Consider the following 20449-nt stretch of genomic DNA (forward strand, 5'->3'; position numbering starts at 1 on the left):
ATATAAACCCCAAATCTTCCCTTCGAAGTAAAATACTTCATGATAACAATATACATGTGGTTCCATGGGGGTGATACTTTCTCCCTTTCAAAGCCACCATGAAGCTTCACCAATTTTTCTTGGCTATGAAAGAACTGGTTAAGGTTAGCCACACTCACTACATGACTTATTTTCTTCAATTTCCAAACTTTAGTACATAGACTCATGGCTTGAGCAGTAACATGCTCATTGATCTGAAATGAAATGCCACCTCTTGTAACCCTTTGCCCCACCCAAAGGGAAACAAATTGGTGTGAGAGGCTTTCATCATAACAAGTCATAAACTCAAAGAAAGAAGTAAATCCCCCATCCTTATAGATGTGCCAAATAATGCAATAATTATTATAATTGTCACACTTCTCAGGTTCCACATAGATCATGTCCCCTCCTTCCATATTGCAATTTGATAGACTACCAATTGCAAAGTCACCAAACAAGGGTTGTTGAGAAAGTTAAGAAGTTTGTAAGGAACTACACACATAATAAGTTTGACTTCACCCATGTTTTTGTATAATATCTATTTTTATGACTTTGCGATACATACAATTTTTTATAGTTAGATAACAAGACATGACTGATTGTCCACAACATTTATTATGAATTGCCCTCCTCTTCTATACCATTTCGCCTTTATTACAACATATAAATGAATATAGGGAGCCCCTCGCACCCCACCAACATAAAATGGTGACAGTAGATGTAAAGAATGGAAGAAATTTGTACTAACTCAAATGATATGCAATGATAAAAATTCATGCAACGAGATCTTTTCACTTTTCACAATTTTTACACATAAATGAATTATCATTTTTTATGGTATAAAAATTTATATATTACTTATCACCTTTTATTCATAAATAAACTACAATTCATAAGAAAACATCAAATCTATATTTTGAAATGTATTTCAGATTTAAGCAATTTACATATATTCTTAACCTTTTTAGTTTACATTCCTTATGAACATCCGATAACACAATTAATAAATTAACTTTTATAACATTGTCTAGACTAACTAATTTGAAAGAAACCATGAAATCCAATACTCATTTCACATTTATTCACTATAAACATTTCTATTATCTATCTATATGTCATGTTTAAGAGATCCATTTGGAAGTGATTTAGATTCTTCATGCCATTTCCTGTTGGGGTAAAAGTCGAGCCCATCCCCTTAAAAGTTTCACATGAAGGGAGCTTAGGCGCTGCCCATATGACCGACGGTTATTTGCCCTGGCCGCTAACATATTTGGGACTGAACAAGGTATGTAGAGAAGCACTACCAGAATGGCAAAACAAAAGCTCATGAGGTATGATGCTTGCATAGTTTTTCGTCGCTTGTAAACCATTTAATCACTATCAATGTGGTAAGTAGAGACGGGTGGCTGCCATGGACGAGGAAGCACAGAAGCGGAATACTGATTGCGTTTATTTCCTGGCATCCCCCTTGACCTGCAAGAAGGTACTATTGTTAATACAGGCTGTTTATTTCTGGCAATTCCTTTATTATTTAGTTACAACATCTGCTCGTTTTCTTTTCAAGCTGAATTGTGTGGGCATCCATAACATATGATGGAAATTGGCTCTGATTGTGATCAGACTCGTTTGTCCTTTCTGTTTTTTGAAAATTTTAATGTTTGGAACCCTGCATCTCCAATTGTCAAAGACTCCCATATTTACTAGAAAACTTTGGAACCCTTTCACTGTATTTAGCCAACTCAACGAAAATGAGCTTTTTAAACAACGCTATTTTATCTACGGAGATATGGTCCTTTGACTGGGAAAAGAGGGATTTTGATTTGATTCCCTTATTTATCCCCTCCGTTATGTAGGGGCTCTCTTAGCTAGGGTATTACACAGTTTAAGAGCTTAGAAGATCGAATTATCCCCGGAAGTAGGAGCAATGTAATTGAGAGCTTTCTGGAAAATCCGAGGTGTGGTTATTTGCCTTCTTTAACATGTTGTGGGGTGCGATTGAACTATACTCTGCAAGATTTACTTAATATAGGCAACGCTTCAATGCAACTTATGGAGGGAGTAAGCTGGATCACGCGGGTAGGGCGAGCCCAATAATCATTTGACCACATCCCTCTGGACCCAGCGTTTGTGAGAACTTCATGAATTCTTATTAGTTTATTTGGATGTTGTGAAATTAGAGAGTAGCATAGCACGCACCTTGTTTGATGCCCTACAGAGATAATTCATGTGTAATTTTTAAATTATTATTTTGTTTCATGCAGGGAATTGAATGTGAATATCGACATAGTGAAAATGCAAGGATCAATCCAAGGCATTGCTGGTACTGGCTTAATGGGAATTGCCTGAACCCACATTGTGCATTTAGACATCCAGTAAGTTGTTTTTGCCTTCATGAAGTTATTAGGATTCTGTAGGTATAAACAAATATTTTTTCGATGCAAATCCACGTTTCTAGTGTTTTTCCGCTTTTTCTTCAGCTTTGTTTTTTATGGTAGTATTTATTGAATACCAGTTATCAGAATTTGTAAAATCTTTAAAGAAAAATGGCAGGGATATTTTTAGAAAAGTGATAAGGAAAATCACACCTTCAATATTTCAAGCCTTTTTTTAATCTTTTATATAAATTGTTTTCTACTGCTACTGTGTTTGTTGCACAAATTGGAACTCAAGTTGTTCAGAAACAATTCTTGCCCTGTTGAGCGGTGTCTTGTTAGATCCTTCATAATATTCGAATGTTACTTTTTAGATTAATCTTATATTTTACAAGCTAAAAAACCAAATGAAATTAGTTTTGAATTTTGGTTAATTTTGGCTTTTAATTTGTTTTTTCTGCATTAAATTTCTGTGCATATGGCACAATATTTGAGAATAGAGAATATATATGTAAAGACATGTCATTGAGGAGAGAGAAGCATTTATTTAACCCGAACAGGTTTCCAGAATAGATAAATCACTTCTGAATTGTTACAGGACTGCATCTTGAGGAATTGCAATGGCTATATTCATAATGCTAAGAGCTAAACTGTCCATAACAGACATAAAAAAATGAGCCCGAGAATGGCACCCACACTTAACCTGCAATATATCCCATACTTGTTTCTCTGTGCTTGGAAGGTACAAGCAAATCTGCCAAAATTTATTCTCATTGTCTGAAATGAGACAGTATAGAAGAGTATATGAGAATAAATACATATCCGGAAAAAGCTGAAATTTTCATGGTTGGAACTCTTTGTATTCTGTAGGTTTGCTGTAATTTAATTAAATTAAGGTTCTCAGAATATGCCTTAAAACAGATACAGAAATATCTTCCAATAGCCTTTTACTTTCCTTTTTCTATAATTGACATGTGAATGGGTAGAGGCATTATAGGTAGCGATAAATTTATGCACTTAAAAGGCATACTCAGCACATTTGATTGATTTCTTTAACTTTCAGAAATCTGCAAATGTGCTGCAGATCGCAAGTTAATCTTCATGGCATGTGGCCTTTTTTTTTTTTGACATGTCCTGTGCTCATTACCATTGTTGCCGTGTAACAATGGTTGCCTCTGGAGGCTTTGTGCTCAACCTTCTGTCAACTGCATCTGTGGGTTTTCATCCCAGGCACCCATAGCTGAAGCTGCATTTTTCTCCCTAGAAGACTTTTTGTTTTTGATTTCAAAGGATAATCTCCCTTTTTTCCCAGCATTGCCTGTATAGTCCTTATCATCTGATGTTCAACTTTCAGGTTATAGCAATCAATTCCATAATTGGAGTTAGCTCTAAGCTAACTAACTAACGATTCCCAAAAATTATGACAGCTTACAAATCTATCTTGATCTCCATTTGCTAACTGCAGGTACATTTGGCAATAAGTTCATCTAACAAAAGCAACGACCTGATTTTAGTAAGTAACTACCTGATTGGCAGACTAAACTAACTGATATATCCACTTCCCTCTAATTGCAGACCAAGACTTAGTACTTAAACATATCTGACTATTGATAACTGAAGGCTCTGTGTCTAGTCTAGAAGGGGTTTTAGAATAGTTCTTTTTCATGTTGATTTTTGCTGACAATGAATGCTTGAAATTCACATGTCCTCAAGCAAGATAGTGCTGGTTGATCTGGGTTATCAGCAGTCTCCCAAGTGGCATCCTCGTGAGCCAAACCTTTCCATTTCACCTAAATTTCAGTCCAGACTCCAGACACGGTTTTGCAGCTACTTCTCTTGGGTACAAAGTATTCAGATCTCCAAGAGAGGGCAGCCACTAACCCTATTTTTCAAGGTTTTATGGGTACGGGGGTACTTGGGCACTTATGGTATGGGTACGGGTACTGCTATTTTCCAAAATAGGGGACAGGGGTACTTGGGCACATCAAACTTTTTAAAAATATAATGAATATATATAGAAAATCTGAAATTATGAGTTATGACAATGGCTTTTCAAAACAAGAACAATGATAAAGTTTGCAGTGTAATGTATTATTTTCAGTTGCAGATTTGCAATATGTTTGTAATAATAATATATTATAAATGCTTAGATGCATAACAAAGAAGGCGGATTTTAAACATGAACAAGAAGATCATAATATTATGGTAAAATAATGAATGTGTTATAAAACATAGATTATAAATGATCTATATATACAAGTATACACAAGAATGTTTCTATAATGAAGAAAGAGAGAGAGAGAGAAATAGAAACATTCTGAAGAGAGAGAGAGACAGTTTCCATATTGAATAGAAAATATGGAAACATAGAAGAGGAGTGACCATTAGATATAGAAGTAAATCTACGGAATAGAGAGAAACAAAAATAGAGAGATTTACATCTAATACTCTCCCTTAATGGTCAATCTAACTTCAAAACAAAAAAATTTGCAGGTGAATCCTTAAAAGGTGTAAAAGGCAAACTTGGGCTGATCAGTGAGCTTTGCATTTCTACAATATCGGCTTGTGGCTGAGACCCTCCCTACTTCCGCTGTTCAGAAACAATGCGAGTCTTGCATTCTCAAATCACATGACCAAATTTGTGGTAGTAGTTGCACCAGAGTTGCTTGTTCTTGGAGCTATCCTCAGACTAAGTGGATGACTGAGATGAGCCTTTATCCTTGTGAAAGGATTGGGCTGAAAATGCTTGTTCAGGGGAGGAAGAAAGAGCACTACTATCAAATTGTTGTTTCCAATGGTCCTAATACAGAAGTTTGGTTCACAAATCTGGAAATTTGAGGTCAACATTAGTTGCAATAATGTGAGCATCTCGATAGACTATTCATAAGATGTTAGTAGGCTTTTCAGAGTAATGACCACCATATCCTCTTCCTCCATTGTACAACCAATGGCTTCAAGCTGATCTCTGATGTCCTTAATCTTTAGAAGATGTTCTTGTAAGGGCATGTGCTCATCCATAGTAATAGAGGATAGCTGATTCTTTAGAAATAAAGCTCTGCTTTTATCTAATGTTTCGTGGAGATCCTTCTATGTTTTCTAGATCTCTACAGCTGTCTTGCCGAACAACAGTTGGGGCAGTTGATCATAAGTAACTGAAAGCTTAGTTAGCATAACCGCTTCATGGTTACGCTCATCAAACTTCTCTTGAGCAACATTGATTGTGGGAGGATGAGTGATAGTACCCAGAACATGCGCTTCAAGGTGACAGAACTCAAAGGTTGTCATCATTCTTTGCTTCCAGGTGTTGTAGTTCTTTTTGTTGAATTGTTGACTGCCTTCCAAGAGAAGATTGGTGAGAGATGCCATGACATGTTTTTAATGCAAAAAAACTTGATTATCTAAAAAGGCACGAACTTTGAGCTAGATTGACACAAGACCTAGAAAAAATGAAAGGACACCCAAAAGAGAGCTCGAAAGACCTAGAGAGACTCTGAAATTAGATTTTGAATCTACTAGTTTGAACATTGAGGCACGAAAAATGATGCACCCAAAAAAATGGAGACCAACCCAGTTGGGATCTGCAAAAAACCAACAGGAATGGGCAAAAAGTTTTTCAAAACAACAAATAATCTAAGAGTTTCACAGGAAACCCTAACCTTTTGGAAAAAACAAGAAAGTGCAGGTTGACTGTAAAAATGGTGGTAAAAGAAACACTGCTGGACGAAAATGAGAGAGAGAGGGTTTAAAACACCCTAGATGCTGTCCTTTGCAGAAGATGAGTAGAAAAAGATAGGTTGAAACTGACCAAAAAGAAGGCCATGAAATTGCAGAAAAACAGGCTCACAAAAAATAAATAAAATGCAGGCCCAAAAATGCCAAAAAGCAAGTTGTTTTTTAAAAGAAGCAGGTCATGCGGGCAGGGGAAAGGCAAATGACGCACAAGTTGTAGGAGAGAAGACGCCCAAATAAAAAATATATAGAAACCCTAGACGGATTGTAGAAAATATCTTTGAACACAAATTTTTGAACACGCCCAGGGAAAGGATGTTGAAAATCTCGAGTCTAAAATTCCATGAAGAAATTAAAGATTTTTAAAACCTATTTCAAAAATAACTCGGAAAATTTCAATAATGAATTTATTATTTTTTGAAAAAAATAGCTCTGAAACTATATTATGGTAAAATAATAAACGTGTTATTAAACATAGATCATAAATGATCTTTATATATGATCTATATATACAAGTATACGTAAGAATTTTTTTATAATGAACAAAGAGAGAAATAGAAACATTTTGGAGAAAGATAGATAAAGTTTTCATATATGGAAATGTAGAAGAGGAGTGACCATTAGAAATAGAAGTAAATCTACGGAAGAGAGAGAAACAAAGATAGAGAGATTTAAATCTAATACATAAATCATATAGCAATGACATATTGCAAATGATAAACTTCTGACTTGAACAGTGGTAACATGTACTGTTAATCAGTATTGTATCGAAGTAATCGATTACGTTTGAATCAGGCTTGATAAACAACAAGCTGATATGCAAATGAAAAACTGAAAGAAAATCAGAAATGTTAATCAAAGTCCTTAGCTATGATGCTTTCTACTGAGTACCTGATACTTGGGTATGTGGGTACGTGTAAGCATACCTATGCAACCTAGCTATTTTCTTTTGACATGGTGTTAAAATCGTAAGCTTGTCACTTGGTTACGCATTTTTGTTACTTGCCATTGAGGTCAGTGTGATGATAGTAAAATTCCTTGAAAGCTATTGTGGTCCATATGAGCTACAAAACATCACAAATTTAAATATTTGTTTGAATGTAGCAAATGCATGCATAATTAATGACATCTGCTAGTCATATACAAAGGAACTACACTCAGTCTTTGTTAATTTATGGCTTTCCAAATGATATGGGTCATCCCTTTGCATACAAACAGCTCGTAGACCTCCTAAAGCATCGCACTCTACTGCAAAAGGTAATGTGGATTGGGATGTGTCGACAATGGGTCCAATGCACATTACCCTCTTCAAATTGTCAAAGGCCTTGTGCTGCTATAGAATTGTGGAAAACACTCCTTTTTGTTAATTCTATTAATGACAATGGCAGCTGTGAGAATCCTCCTACAAACCTGCTGTAGTAACTACGAAAATCAAAAAATCCTCATAATGGTGTCAATGTCCTCAGACTAGGCCATTCTTGGATGGTTTGCACCTTGGTTGGATCCATTTCTACAACTGCCTTGTTGATAATGTGTCTTAAGTGCAAATTTTTCCATTTTAAACTCACTTTTGCTTTTGTTGGCAAAGAATGTTTTCTGTTGCAGTATGGCCAGCACTATATCTAGGTGGTTCATGCGTCCTTCCCATTTTTGAGCATCAGTCAGAATGTTGTCTAAGAATACCAACATGAACTTCCTCAAATAGCATCTAAAAATTTCATTCATCATCAATTGGAAGGTGGCTGGTGTGTTGGCAAAAATGTTTTGAGTGCCTGCACACCTAAAACTAGTCTTGAATGGATCTTTAGTTTTAAACCTTTTTTGGTGATACCTAAACAACAAATCAATTTTAGTGTAATATGCTGTCATCTCTCAATTCATCAATAATTAATATGGGCTATTTGTTCATGATGGTTTTATAATTCAGAACCTTGTAATCCATGTACATCCTCATTTTTCATCTTGCTCCTTCACAAGCATCGCTAAAGCTATTAGAATAGTATCTCCGAGTATCTTATCTATTATTCTTTTAATGGTCAATATTGTGTATCTTGTAAATATTAAATGTTTCTAATTTTCTTTTCTCTTTTGTTTCTAGAATGTTTCTAATACCAACAATTGTTTTGTAATAGAAACATTGTCTTTGTAAACTATATATAAATGTCTTGTTCATTCATTAATCTATCGAATAATTTACCAATTGCCTGTCTAATATGGTATCAAAGCTAAGTTAATCATTCTTTTTTGAAAAATTTATAATGTCTAAAAAATTATTAGTTTTAAAATTTTTTCAAAAGTCTGCCTTGGCATTTTGGTTTTTATTGAAGTTTTTTTCAAAATTATTATGGCATCATAAATTATTCATTGAAGATTTTTTTCAAAATTATTAGGGTTTCGCTTCCATCTTGACTCTATTTTCAGCACATTTACTTGGTGCCATCTTAGGTTTTCGTTGAAGTTTTTTTCAAAATTATCATGGCATCATAAATTATTCATTGAAGATTTTTTCAAAATCATTAGCATTTTGCATCCATCTTGATGCTTTTTTTTGCACATTTTCTTGGTGCCATTGTTAAATGGCTCATGCATGAGAAAGTGACAGTTTTTCATCGGTTTTTGTTCTTCTTTGCTCATGACGTGCCTCAGCAATTCTGCTCCTTGCCATGCCTTGTACTATTTGCATTTTTTAGCAAAAACATGTTGTCTATGTTTGCTTGACATGATTGTTTTAGTGTTGTCCATTGCAATTTCCATGCATGTTTTTTACAAATGCCACCTCACTTCACCCCTTATTTTTTAAGAACATGATTATTTGTGTATACGACCATTTCTTGGTCGGTTTTTGCTACAGACAATATCTATTTCTCCTTCAAACATCATCCTTTTTTGCTTGCGCATAGGGCCTTTTTTGTTGCTGACAAGAGGCATTGGTCTGTTTTTTCATTTTTCTAAGCGCTTTTCTACTATAGACGAGACTTCCTTGCCTATCTAAGCTCACAATTTGCAGTGTTTCAAATTATTTAGCTTCTCCATCTGCTCGAAGGAATGATTTTTTCCCAAACTAACTAGGGTTTTGCCCAAAGACCCATTTTTTTAGGTTGGCTTCACTTTTTGATCACATATTTTGTTGGATTTTTTGCAAAGCTTTCTAGGTCTTTGGTCATTTTTCTGGATCTTTCAAAATTCTTGCATTGGGATATGTGTTTTAGATATTGGCTAGTCTCAAAATTAGTGTCAGTTTTCTACCTCTGTCTAATTCAAAATGTGAATTTCACATGTTGATCGTGTATTGCCTTGATATATGTGCTGCCTTCCAATCAATCATTTTTGACCTCATTATTTTGCAATGGCATATCTAATGAATATTTTGCATGAGGGGAGTGAAAAGTTCAATGACAAAAACTACAACACTTGGGAGCAACATATAATAGCATTTTTTGAATATAGATATCTTGGCAAAATTATTTTGGGCAAGACTATTCATCCCAAGGAAGAAGGGAAAGATTAGGATAAATTGGATGAGCAAAATCGAGAAGATGTCATGCTCATCAAACCTTGAGTCAGTGATGATCAGGTAACACAAGTTCCTGCCAACAAAACATGTGTTGAAATTCGGATGCATCTCAAATTTTTCCTTGAAACCTTTGATAAGAGTTGTTCATTCTTCCTGAAGAACATGCTTTTCATAGTCATGATGGATGAATAGGTGTTCTAGTAGGACCATCTTAACAAAATCAAGGACATTTGAGATCAATTGGAAGACATTAGATGCAAAATGGAAGAAGACAGGGTGGTGATCACCTTGAAGAGTCTACTGTCTTTCTATGAGCATTTTGTTGAAAGTCTCAACATTGCTTCCACGCATTTTGATGTTTTGTTTTTTGATATGTGCATAATGCTTCTACAACAAGATTGTTGGAAACAACAATTCAGCAGTGGTACAAACTCATCTTCAAAACACATATGCTTTCTCAGCTAACTTTGGTCATAAGGACACATGCAATTATTAGTCTTCTCAGTAGATTCCCTTTGCTCAATCATCAGAAAGCCCAAAGAAGGACAATATTCATTACAACTATTGCCATAAGTTTGGTCATACGAAGTTGGAGTGTCGTAAATGCTTAGCTTCTTAAGCCAAGCAATCTTGTTTATAGCTTAAAACGCATGTTGCAGAGCACATTGAGTAGGGTGAGTTTGTCTTTTTCGCCTTCACAACTAAAAGCCCTCTAGATCATGTAAAATCCTTTGATTGGTATATCGATTCAGGTTCTTCTTGCCACTTCACTCATCGTCGGGATTGGTTTAAAGATTTTCAGCCATTCTCTAATTTTGCTATATTTGACAGAGAGGGAGAGGAAAAGTCCATTGTTGTTGAAAAAGACAATACACAAATTTAGTGTAGAGGAGGGAAATTGTTTTTCCTTGATGTGTAGTATGTTCCACGGATGGAACTCAATCTTCTCTGAGTTAGTCAAATTATTAGACATTCCCCTCAGTTAGACGTGACCTTTAGTTCACATTAGTGCTGTATCATTGATCGAGAGACTCAGTTTGCTATTATTGTGGGTCTTGAGGATCATGGTCTATTCAAACTTGTTGACTCTAATGATTCTCAAGAGCTTGCTACGGCAACCCATCACTCCTATTTAGTACACTCAAGCATCAACAATATGAAACTTTAAATGTACCTATAAATGTGCGCTATCTTTCTTAGTTTGTTCAGGAAGATCTTATCATTGGATTAGTGCTGTATCATTGATCGAGAGACTTAGTTTGCTATTGTGGGTCTTGAAGATCATGGGCTATTCAAATTTCAAACTTGTTGACTTCGATGATTCTCAAGAGCTTGCTACAACAACCCATCACTCCTAATTAGTACACTTTGGCATCAATAATATGAAACTTTAAATGTACCTTTAAATGTCCGCTATCTTTCTTAGTTTCTTCAAGAAGATCTTATCATTGGATTATGAAAGATTCAATCCTAGAACCTTGGAGCTCGTGGAGCATGCTAGCTAGGAAGCAACATTGAACTCCATTTTTAGACGACAACTCCTAGAGAGCTCCTAAGGTATTACAACTGGTCCATGCTGATATTTGTGGACCTATGGATACTACTATTCTTGGTCTAGGTATTTTTACTTTTTGTTGATAATTTCCGTCGTAAAATGTGGGCGTATTTCCTTCATAAAAAGTAAGAGGTGTTTGTTTTGTTTCAAAAGTTGAAAGCATTTGTAGAAAAAGAGTCTGGTCAACATATTGTTACTCTTCTAACTCACAATGGGGGAAAATATTATTCCTCTACCTTCTCCCATTTATATGAACATTATGGCATAAAGTGCTAGTTGACAACAACCTACACCCCTGAACAAAATGTCGTTGAGCATAGAAACCACACAATTACTATGACCTAGTCTATGCTTGAACACAAGATTGTTCTATAGAAATTTTGGGCTGAAGTAGTTGACACTACCATCTATCTTCTCAACCACTTTCCTACAATGGTTGTCAAGAAGTAGACTGAAGAAGAGCCCTGTTTATGCCAAAAGCCCAAAGTCGGTCATTTTAAAGTTTTTGGCATAAAGTTAGATGCCAAGAGCCAAAAGATCATGCCAATCGGCTATTGTGATAATCACAAAGCCTATTGACTCGTTGACATCGAAACTAATCATTTCATCTTCAATTGTGATGTGGTCTTTGGCAAGGAACAAGGGCCATTTCAACTCTTTCCTCTAGTTATGAATTTGCAGGATCAATCTCTCAACGCTCAAGGTTTGTGTGTCCATCTTTCATTAGGTCCACATAATGGAGGGGGGGGATCAGCTAAGAAGGCTCTAGTTGTTCCTGTTCCTACCTCTTTGCCAATTCCTTCTCGTGCAAGCTCATCATGATAAACAACTACACCACCTAATATTCCTCAAGATTCATCCAATCTTCTGTTTAATGATGATGATCCCATTGCACCTCTTGCCTTTGATGTTGCCTCTTCTACTCTTGAGCTTAAATGGTGGGCTAACATGACTAGCAATCTTCATGATGATGGGCTCGTCAAGGGTAGAATTGCTTGAAAGAAGAACAAATCTTCTAATGTTAGTAAGTTTTGCTCTCATGGCCAACATTCATAGTGTTTTTGAGCCTCAAGTATATACAAAGGCAAAAGGGATATTTAAGTGCAAAAGCTATGAAAAATGAGCATCATAGTCTATTGAAAAATAACACTTGGGTTCTGTTAGATTTTCCTTAAGGAAAGAAATGCGTTGGATGCGAATGGATCTACAAAGACAAATACAAGGCTGATGGTACTTTAGATAAGTAGAAGGCTTGTTTTGTTGCCAAAGGGCTCTCTTAGTTGAAAGGGATTGATCATGAGGAAACCTTTGCTCCAACAACAAAGGTGAGCACCATCAGATTAGCCCTATTCTGGTAGCTCAGTGTGACTAGAAGGTCCATCAAATGGATGTTAAAAGTGCCTTCCTAAATGGTGACTTATAGGAAGAGGTGTACATGATGTAACCTCCTAGATTTAAGGTTGTGAGTAAAGAACATCAAGTACTCAAATTGGTGAAAGCACTCTCTAGCCTCAAATAGGCTCTTCGTGCATGGTACGTGAAAATTGATAAGTACCTTACAAAGCGAGGTTCTCAGAGAGTCCTTTTGACTCAAATCTATATGTCGTGACTACTAGCAGTGATATCATCCTTCTGGTTATTTATGTTGATGATATGATCATCACTGGCAGTTTGGCATCTTTAATTCAAGAAATGAAACAAAATTTATGTCTGTAATTTGACATGACCGACCTTGGGTTTTGCACTAGTGCCTAGGTGTCGAGGTTTAGTAGCAATCACATGACATCTTTATCTCTCAATCTAAGTATGCATGGGCTTTGCTTGACAAATTTGTAATTATGGATTGCAAACCTACGTCTACACCTATTGAGTTTGGCCTAAAGTTGTTAGCCAAACTGGATTCTCCTGTTGAGACAGAATCTGTGTTTAGGCAACTAGTGGTCAGTTTGATCTATCTCACCACCACTAGACCTGGTCTCAACTTTGCAATGAGTTAAATATCTCGCTTCACAAGGACTCCCACTTTAGATCATTGAGCTGCAATGAGGTGCATCCTATGCTATGCCAAAGAGATACCAGAGTTAGGTATCCTATTTGGACGAACCAAAGATCCCCAACTCATTAGATACACAAACTCGGATTGGGGTGGCTTTATTGATGACAAAAACTCCACTTCAAGGTATGTCTTTAATTTCGACATAGATGCTATCACTTGGACTAATAAGAAGTAGTAGCTAGTATCTCTTTCCTCAACACTAGCTGAATATTGGGAAATTGTCAAAGTAGGTTGTGAGGTAGTTTGGCTTTGAAGGATGCTTTTTGACATCCATATGTCTCAAACAGGCTTGTAACCCCTCTTTTGCTACAATCAAGGAGTGCTCAAACTTGCTAAAAAACTAGTCTTCCATGAGCAAGCATATTGACATTCATTGTCACTTCATCTGCCAGCTGGTTGAAGATGGATCCGTGGATTTGCAGTATGTTCCAATAATGAATCAGACTACTGATATTCTCACTAAGTCACTCATTCAAATAAATTTGTTAAGCTCAGGGGACTCCTGGTGTACTCGACAAATTAACCATTAAGGGAGGGTAATATCTCCAAATATCTTATTTATTATTCCTTTAATGTTCAATATTGTGTATCTTGTAAGTATTAGAATGTTCCTAATATTTTTTTCGTTATTAGAATATTTCTAATAACAACTACTGTTTCGTAATAGAAACATCGTCTTTGTAAACTATATGTGAGCATGTCTTGCTCATTCATTAATCTATCGAATATTCTACTAATTACTTGTGTAATAAAAGTTGCAAATGGACTTGTGCTAATTCTGATGTCTCCCAATTTCAGTAGCTCTTTTAGGGTCCATTCTATCTCATTCTTGAAGGCATGGGGATGATGATAAGCTGTCACAATTAAGTCTTATTCTTGGTTTGAACTTAATAGTCTGGGGGAAACACCTATCTAGTGGAAGCTTTGGATTCACATCCCCAAGAATAGAAGCATATTCGTCTCCCAAAACTTAGATGTGGATGATATTCATCAATTGCTAAGTCCATGATACCTATTGGTCAATGGTTTCCATCCAACTTACTTGGTCTTGTCTTGAAATCTTCACTATTTGAACGAGTTAAAACTTTTATTGGTGCATTTGTAATAGTCTCGTCATCTTGACGATCTTCTTTTGTCCTTGCTTAACAATGTTGAGAGTCATCATTTGATAGTTCTGTGTGGACACTCCAAGTTGAGTGATGATTGGATGCCCAGATACATGCAAGCTTTGTCACGTAGGATGACATAAAAGTCACGGGTGATAGTATGCTCATCTAACAGCACATGTCAATGTACAAACCATCGACAATTACCACTTTGAAAATTGCAAAATCATCGACTTTCAATTTGAAATGTGCTATCACTTCAAGATCAATAAAGTCAGAGTTTGTGCCCCCATCAACAAGTGCTGTTATGTGTTATCTCCCAATTCAAGTAACCAGAAATTCCTCTGACCTTTCTGGACGCACATATCCCTGTATCCAATACAAACCAGATAAATGTTGATATTGTACCTATGTGTTCCCAAAAAGCGCTTCATTTTCCAACTGTGCTGAATAGTATGTGATTTGATGTTTTAAAAAATTGATCTAAATCTTCCGAATTTCAATTTAAACAAACTTCATGCAATTTTTAAATTTTTTTTCATAAACAAACCTAAACCAAATGAGAAAGACAAATGAAATGTTGTTCGATTTCAGCGACCCATTTTTTTGGGTTATCTTCCTATGCAACTCTGCTATTTCTTACATATTGTAAAATGTTAAATTAGCCTGTAATATTTATGTAGCATTTATGTGTCTATAATATGGTTGAACTTGAATTAATTTAAATCTCCTCTAGTAACTTGGAAATTTGCGTTAAATATGTGTATGCGTTATTTATTGATGTTGCATCCAGTTTTATCCATATTGGGCATCATAAAAAATGCCGTATCTGTATCTGATACCATATCTGTACCCATGTCCATGCAACTTTGCTCCCAATCTTAACTTTAACTAGAAAAGAATAGTAGCTTGTTGCCCTTAACAAAAAATAATAATCGACTGGCTGCATTCTCTCTGCAGGTGATTGTATGGCTTCAGTTCCTACATTTGTTGGTGAGAACTTATTCATTTCCACACTTTCTTCTTTTGTACAAAACTCAATCCCTCCCTCCCTCCTCTCTGTCATTTGAACACACATTGATCAAATGGGCTTGTTCTTTTTCCAAGCACCTACATGCTAGATTCAAAGGTCTATTAATTGAAGCATAGCTGTTTTATTTGCAACTCATTGCAGTTCACTTTTCCCCTGATTGCTGATTTCTAAACACGTGCCTTTTTTGGAATTTGTTTGTGATTTTTTTAATACCAGGTTGTTTTAAACCCCCAAGCTTACACCCAAGACAATAACAATTAAAAACTAGAGCGAACAAATCTTTTGTGATTCAAGATTAACATGGAACGAGTCAAATACACTATGTTGTGCACTAGGTGTAATAGAAACATCTGTGACATGCTTGGCAGTGTGGCACACACTAATGCATAACACAAGTGGAAGACTGATGATGCATCATCAGCGTTCTACTCTCTATCTGTTGCTTTCATCCCGATGATGGATCGTGCAGTATGATCCGAAACGTTGATGATGAAAAATCTCACATGACTTCCAGAAAAAGAGGAAGTCTAACATCATGGACTGCAGAAACTGTATGACTCTAATAACCATCATTCTCTTTATTGGTTATCAAATATACTCAAAAGAAGAATTTAAAATATTGAATCAGGTGTGGTGAGTAAACAATACCTAGAAAATGACCAGTTTAGCTCTAAACAACAAATCAGTTTCCACTATCTACAGGACTACATATGTTATCAATTCACCACTATGGTAATTTGTTTTTTTGGCTCAATTTCATTAAGATTGATTCTGAGGTGATGAAACAAATACTTCAATTTTAAGGAGATAGAATCCAAACGTGTTTTAGGGTATCCATTGTTTTGGGAGTCAACGGTGATGAGCAAACCACAACCTTCCATTATTTGCTCATTGGAGTATTTTTGCATGAGTTTCTTCATTGAAGTTCAAGCATTTTATCAATATTTGCTTCTTTACATGTTTTTGAGCTATTTGTTGACCAACTAGTATTGCTTTCACACTCAGAGGCGCTTAGTGGCCTTCTTTAGAGACTTTCACGATGCACTTCGATAGACCTTATACAGGAAGTAAATTATTAGCAGATTCTTTGGGGTACTAAAATTCTATTTGTCACCATAGTTTTAGTGGACGTTGAGAAGGCCTTGACAGACCTTCTTTCAAACAATATTTCTGGTTCTGTCAGAGATGACTGGGTTCCCATGGTGCTATGTGATAACTTGATAAGTGTACATGGCATGGGATATTGCATATATATATCAAACATAAAATCTATGACTTCACAATTTGACTGGTGCATTTTGCAATTTGTACTCTATTGGATTTAATTTTTGATTTTGCTTTAGATGTACCAAAATTAGTCTTGAAAAAGATCTCTGTTACACTCATTTTGTTTCTTACACACTGTTAATGGTAATCCTACCTATTTTTTTTCTTTCCGATTCAATTTTGTCGCATCGTACCTCTAGTGGATTATCATTACCTGCTCATTTTACCTCAAAACATTTTGTAACCTTCCTTATGCTCTCTTCTTCTGTTGTTCACATAGTGAATAGCCGCTCCTCTATTTCTTGGTACCAAAGGTTTAACTGGTGCATATTAGATGTCTAAAGATTAGGTGTGGGTACTAGAGAGCATAATATGGTATGCTTGATCCCTTCTAGTGACAATACCAGATAAAGGATAAATAAATGTAATGTCATATGCATTTTAATTGCATTTGCGCTTGAAACAAAGTTTTGATTTTAAAGCAGTATAGATCGGGTGGTTTTTGACTCTAGTTTTCTGTCTAGTTTGTATTAAGCTTTGCATAAATATTCCCTTGCAGCCACTTGAAGTACATTCACCAGGATCAGTGAATGAGTCATCAACAGCATCTGGGAACACAAGCAAGACTAGAGTTCCTTGCTATTTTTTTTTCCAGGGATACTGTGTGAAGGGTGATAAATGTACTTTTATGCATGGCACATCTTTTGGAGGCAATTCAGGTGCTTCAGCTTCACAAAAGACCACAAAGGTGAATGGTACAGGCACAGAACCTCAGTCAGTGGAAAAGAAAGATGCCAATGGATCTGATACTGCCACTGCTAAATTTGCATCTGTAAGAAGCACAACTACAGAAGGACAGTTGCCAGTTGAGCGCAAATCTATTTCAGAGGTTGGACCTCAACTTTATAATGAAAATACAGATCGACACACCCCAGAACTTTCTTTGCCCGACCTTCAATATACTCTTGAAAGTTTACCAGATCCTCCGGTTAATGACATTGATTTTGGAACAAGGTCTGAGGTTCAACAGGACCAGCCTACAGATGATTGGCTGGAAAATGATATGGAAAATGATGAGTGGTTGGAGGAGTCATCACCTGGATTTGATGTATTGGTAGATGATGGACCTGAGCAGCTTGGTTACCAGGATGATGGTGATTATCTCTCAAACTTTGACATGGAGCCAGGAAGAGAACCTTTTGTTGGTAGAGATAGACTACTACCAACAATAGATGATTTGGCACAGTTTGATTATGAAGGCATGCATGAAGATCTGGGTTATTTTGAAGGTGGAAGCCAGTTTGATCGCATGGCATATGATCAATGTGAAGAATTGCCTCATGAACGTTTCTATGGCCATGTTAACCAGCATAAGCGGAAGTGTTTTGAAGAACAAGATCTGGATGTGACAGTTTTGTCTGAAAGGAGAGGTTTACCAGTAGAAAAATATCCTCGTAGGACTGAAAAAGCAGATCTTCGTCACCGTCTTAGTAAGCGCAGGAGGGCTGATAGAACACAAATAGGTGGCAAGTTCCCAAGGAGATCACATTCAGGTGGTAGGGTTGCAGATTTTCATCATGGGCGCAGGCAACAAGGCACTGACCAAACATATTCTGATGTGCGCCGTCAAGGTTCAAGAAGTAAAAATGTGCGAACACACTTCAGGACTTTGTCAGCTATTGACAGCTTCCCTAGAGAGTCATTCAATAACACAGAGCCTGACTTTGAACAAAGTTCTGAAAATTTTCCATTAAGAAGCTCAGTAGCTAAGCAAGGGTCAATTGAGCACTTTAGGGGTGGACATAAGGAAAAGGATAGAAGTAGGATTCATGTGGGTGCTGGTCCCCAAGAATCACGCGGTTTCAGAAAACATGCGAGTAAAACTGATCTAGGAAAGAATGATACAGATTTTGCCAGGCCAAAAACTCTCGAACAGATAAAGGAAGCAAAGAGAAAGGCGGCTTTGCTGAATAATGGTCCTAAAATTTGTGACGCTAACAAAGAACGACAAAATTCTGAACAATCTGCAGTATGTGGTTCAGGATTTGTTGATTTGAAGAGTCAAGTTCGAAATAATCTTCTAGGTGAGGAAAGGAAAATCAACTTGGGCAAAGTAATTGTTAATGAGTCAATTAAATTACAATCATTTGAGGGTCCAAAGCCTTTGAGTGATCTTCTCAAAGCAAAGCAAAAGTCAAGTGATTGTACTGCAGGAAAATTGCTTTCTAAAGGTACTGGAGAATTTAGTGTGAAATCAGAATTGAACGGAAACCCCAAAACTTCAGACACAGGCGGGAAGTCAACTGTTTTGTCATTGCATTCCCAAAAGGAGATTGAAAAAGGGGGTTTTGTGCAGCGGAGGAAAGAGACACATGCACCGATTTTGGACAATTTGGAGAAAACATCTTCTTGTCTCTATACTAAGATTGAACTAGATGACTTGCCATTCCAGAAATTCCAGAGTAGTGGAGTGCCAGTGATTAGAGAGAATGATACAAGGGAAAATCTGAATGTAAATGTAGCAATTAACAGCTCTGCAGCTAAAGAAGATACATTCACACGCCCTCTTAAAATTGAGAACGGAAGTAAGCGTTTTAACTGTACGTCAGAGCCAGGTGGAGATGATTTTGATATGGAGGATGAGGATGACGATTTTGCTAAACAGCTTGGTGGCATTTTTGCCTAACAGTTAGTGTTTGATCTGATTTATGATTGATGTATCACAAATTTGTTAATTTTTTACAATTTGGTCTTATCTTCAAGAGGCAGTTTCATTGGATTGTAAATACTTAAAATGGCTTATATTAATATTTCAGAGTTTTCTGAGATATGAGATGTTGCTTACATCTACCAGCTAAAATAGCAAATGTAAGAAAAGAAGAGTTGGTCATTCTTATGCAAGCATATGGCGAGTCCTCTACGATTCTCGCAATGAGTTTCAATATGAGGGGAATATATAAAACAAATTTACTGGTTGATTATAGATTACAAGATATCTCTTGGAGTTGTGTAACTTTTACAAGTTGTTATCCTAGCAAATATTACTTGATTGAAGTTTTGGGGGCGAAATGGTTCTAGCAGTTTTAGGCTTTTAGCTATTATCAAGCAGTTTCACTTAGCATAGAGTGCAAGATGCGGAAACTCATTAATAGGTATTAGTTCATTAGTCACTTATTCATTAATTTAAGTCGATGACCATCACCTCTATACTGTCCATCATCAATGTTTTTGTTTCTACAGAACAGAAAATATTTCATGTTTGAGGATAATTAGTAGTTAATAACTGAATATGTGCCACCAAATTCTAGAGGGATCATTTATTTTCTATTTTCTGGACATTCAGCTAAATAACATATGGCCACTATCTGTCAATAACACTGTAGGGCTGGTTTTGTACATTTTGGGCCAGAAATGCCTTAGGCAAGATTCCATTGATAGTTTTATGCTAGTTTCCTAGAGTGAGGTGGACTGTTGAAGAATTACATGATTTTTTTTTGTTTTAACTGGGGAATGCCAGAATTTCGGTGATTACAGGCATCACCATCTACTTTTCCAGTGACTACTCTATGGTGACCATACTTTCAGTTGACCATGAATTATGTACCATACAGATCATGGGCATTGGTGCAATTTGTTAACATTCCTTTACTTGACCAAAGATTCAATGTCAAATATCTTTGCTGGGACTGCTGATAATATGTGATGAATCTGGTGTTTGTTTCTTGAACCTGTATGCGTTTGCTTTCATCTTGCATGGGATATCCCATCGCTAGAGCTATGTGGTGCCATAATTATCTGCG

The 20449-nt window shown here is 36.2% G+C and overlaps 1 protein-coding gene across 1 annotated transcript; it reads left to right on the forward strand.

Annotated features, from left to right (window-relative positions):
- Window positions 1-1229: 1229 nt before the first annotated feature.
- LOC149552280 (uncharacterized) lies at window positions 1230-19671 on the forward strand. The gene is made up of 3 exons (XM_089787802.1): window positions 1230-1501; window positions 2280-2390; window positions 17209-19671. Exons 1-3 carry the CDS (start codon window positions 1430-1432, stop codon window positions 19333-19335), a joined length of 2310 nt encoding a protein of 769 aa, XP_089643928.1. The 5' UTR covers window positions 1230-1429; the 3' UTR covers window positions 19336-19671.
- The last annotated feature ends 778 nt before the right edge of the window (window positions 19672-20449 follow it).

This window comes from Cupressus sempervirens, chromosome 6 (genome assembly GCF_028749045.1).
Source record: "Cupressus sempervirens isolate cs-2001-9-10 chromosome 6, ASM2874904v1, whole genome shotgun sequence".
Taxonomy (NCBI): Eukaryota; Viridiplantae; Streptophyta; class Pinopsida; order Cupressales; family Cupressaceae; genus Cupressus; species Cupressus sempervirens.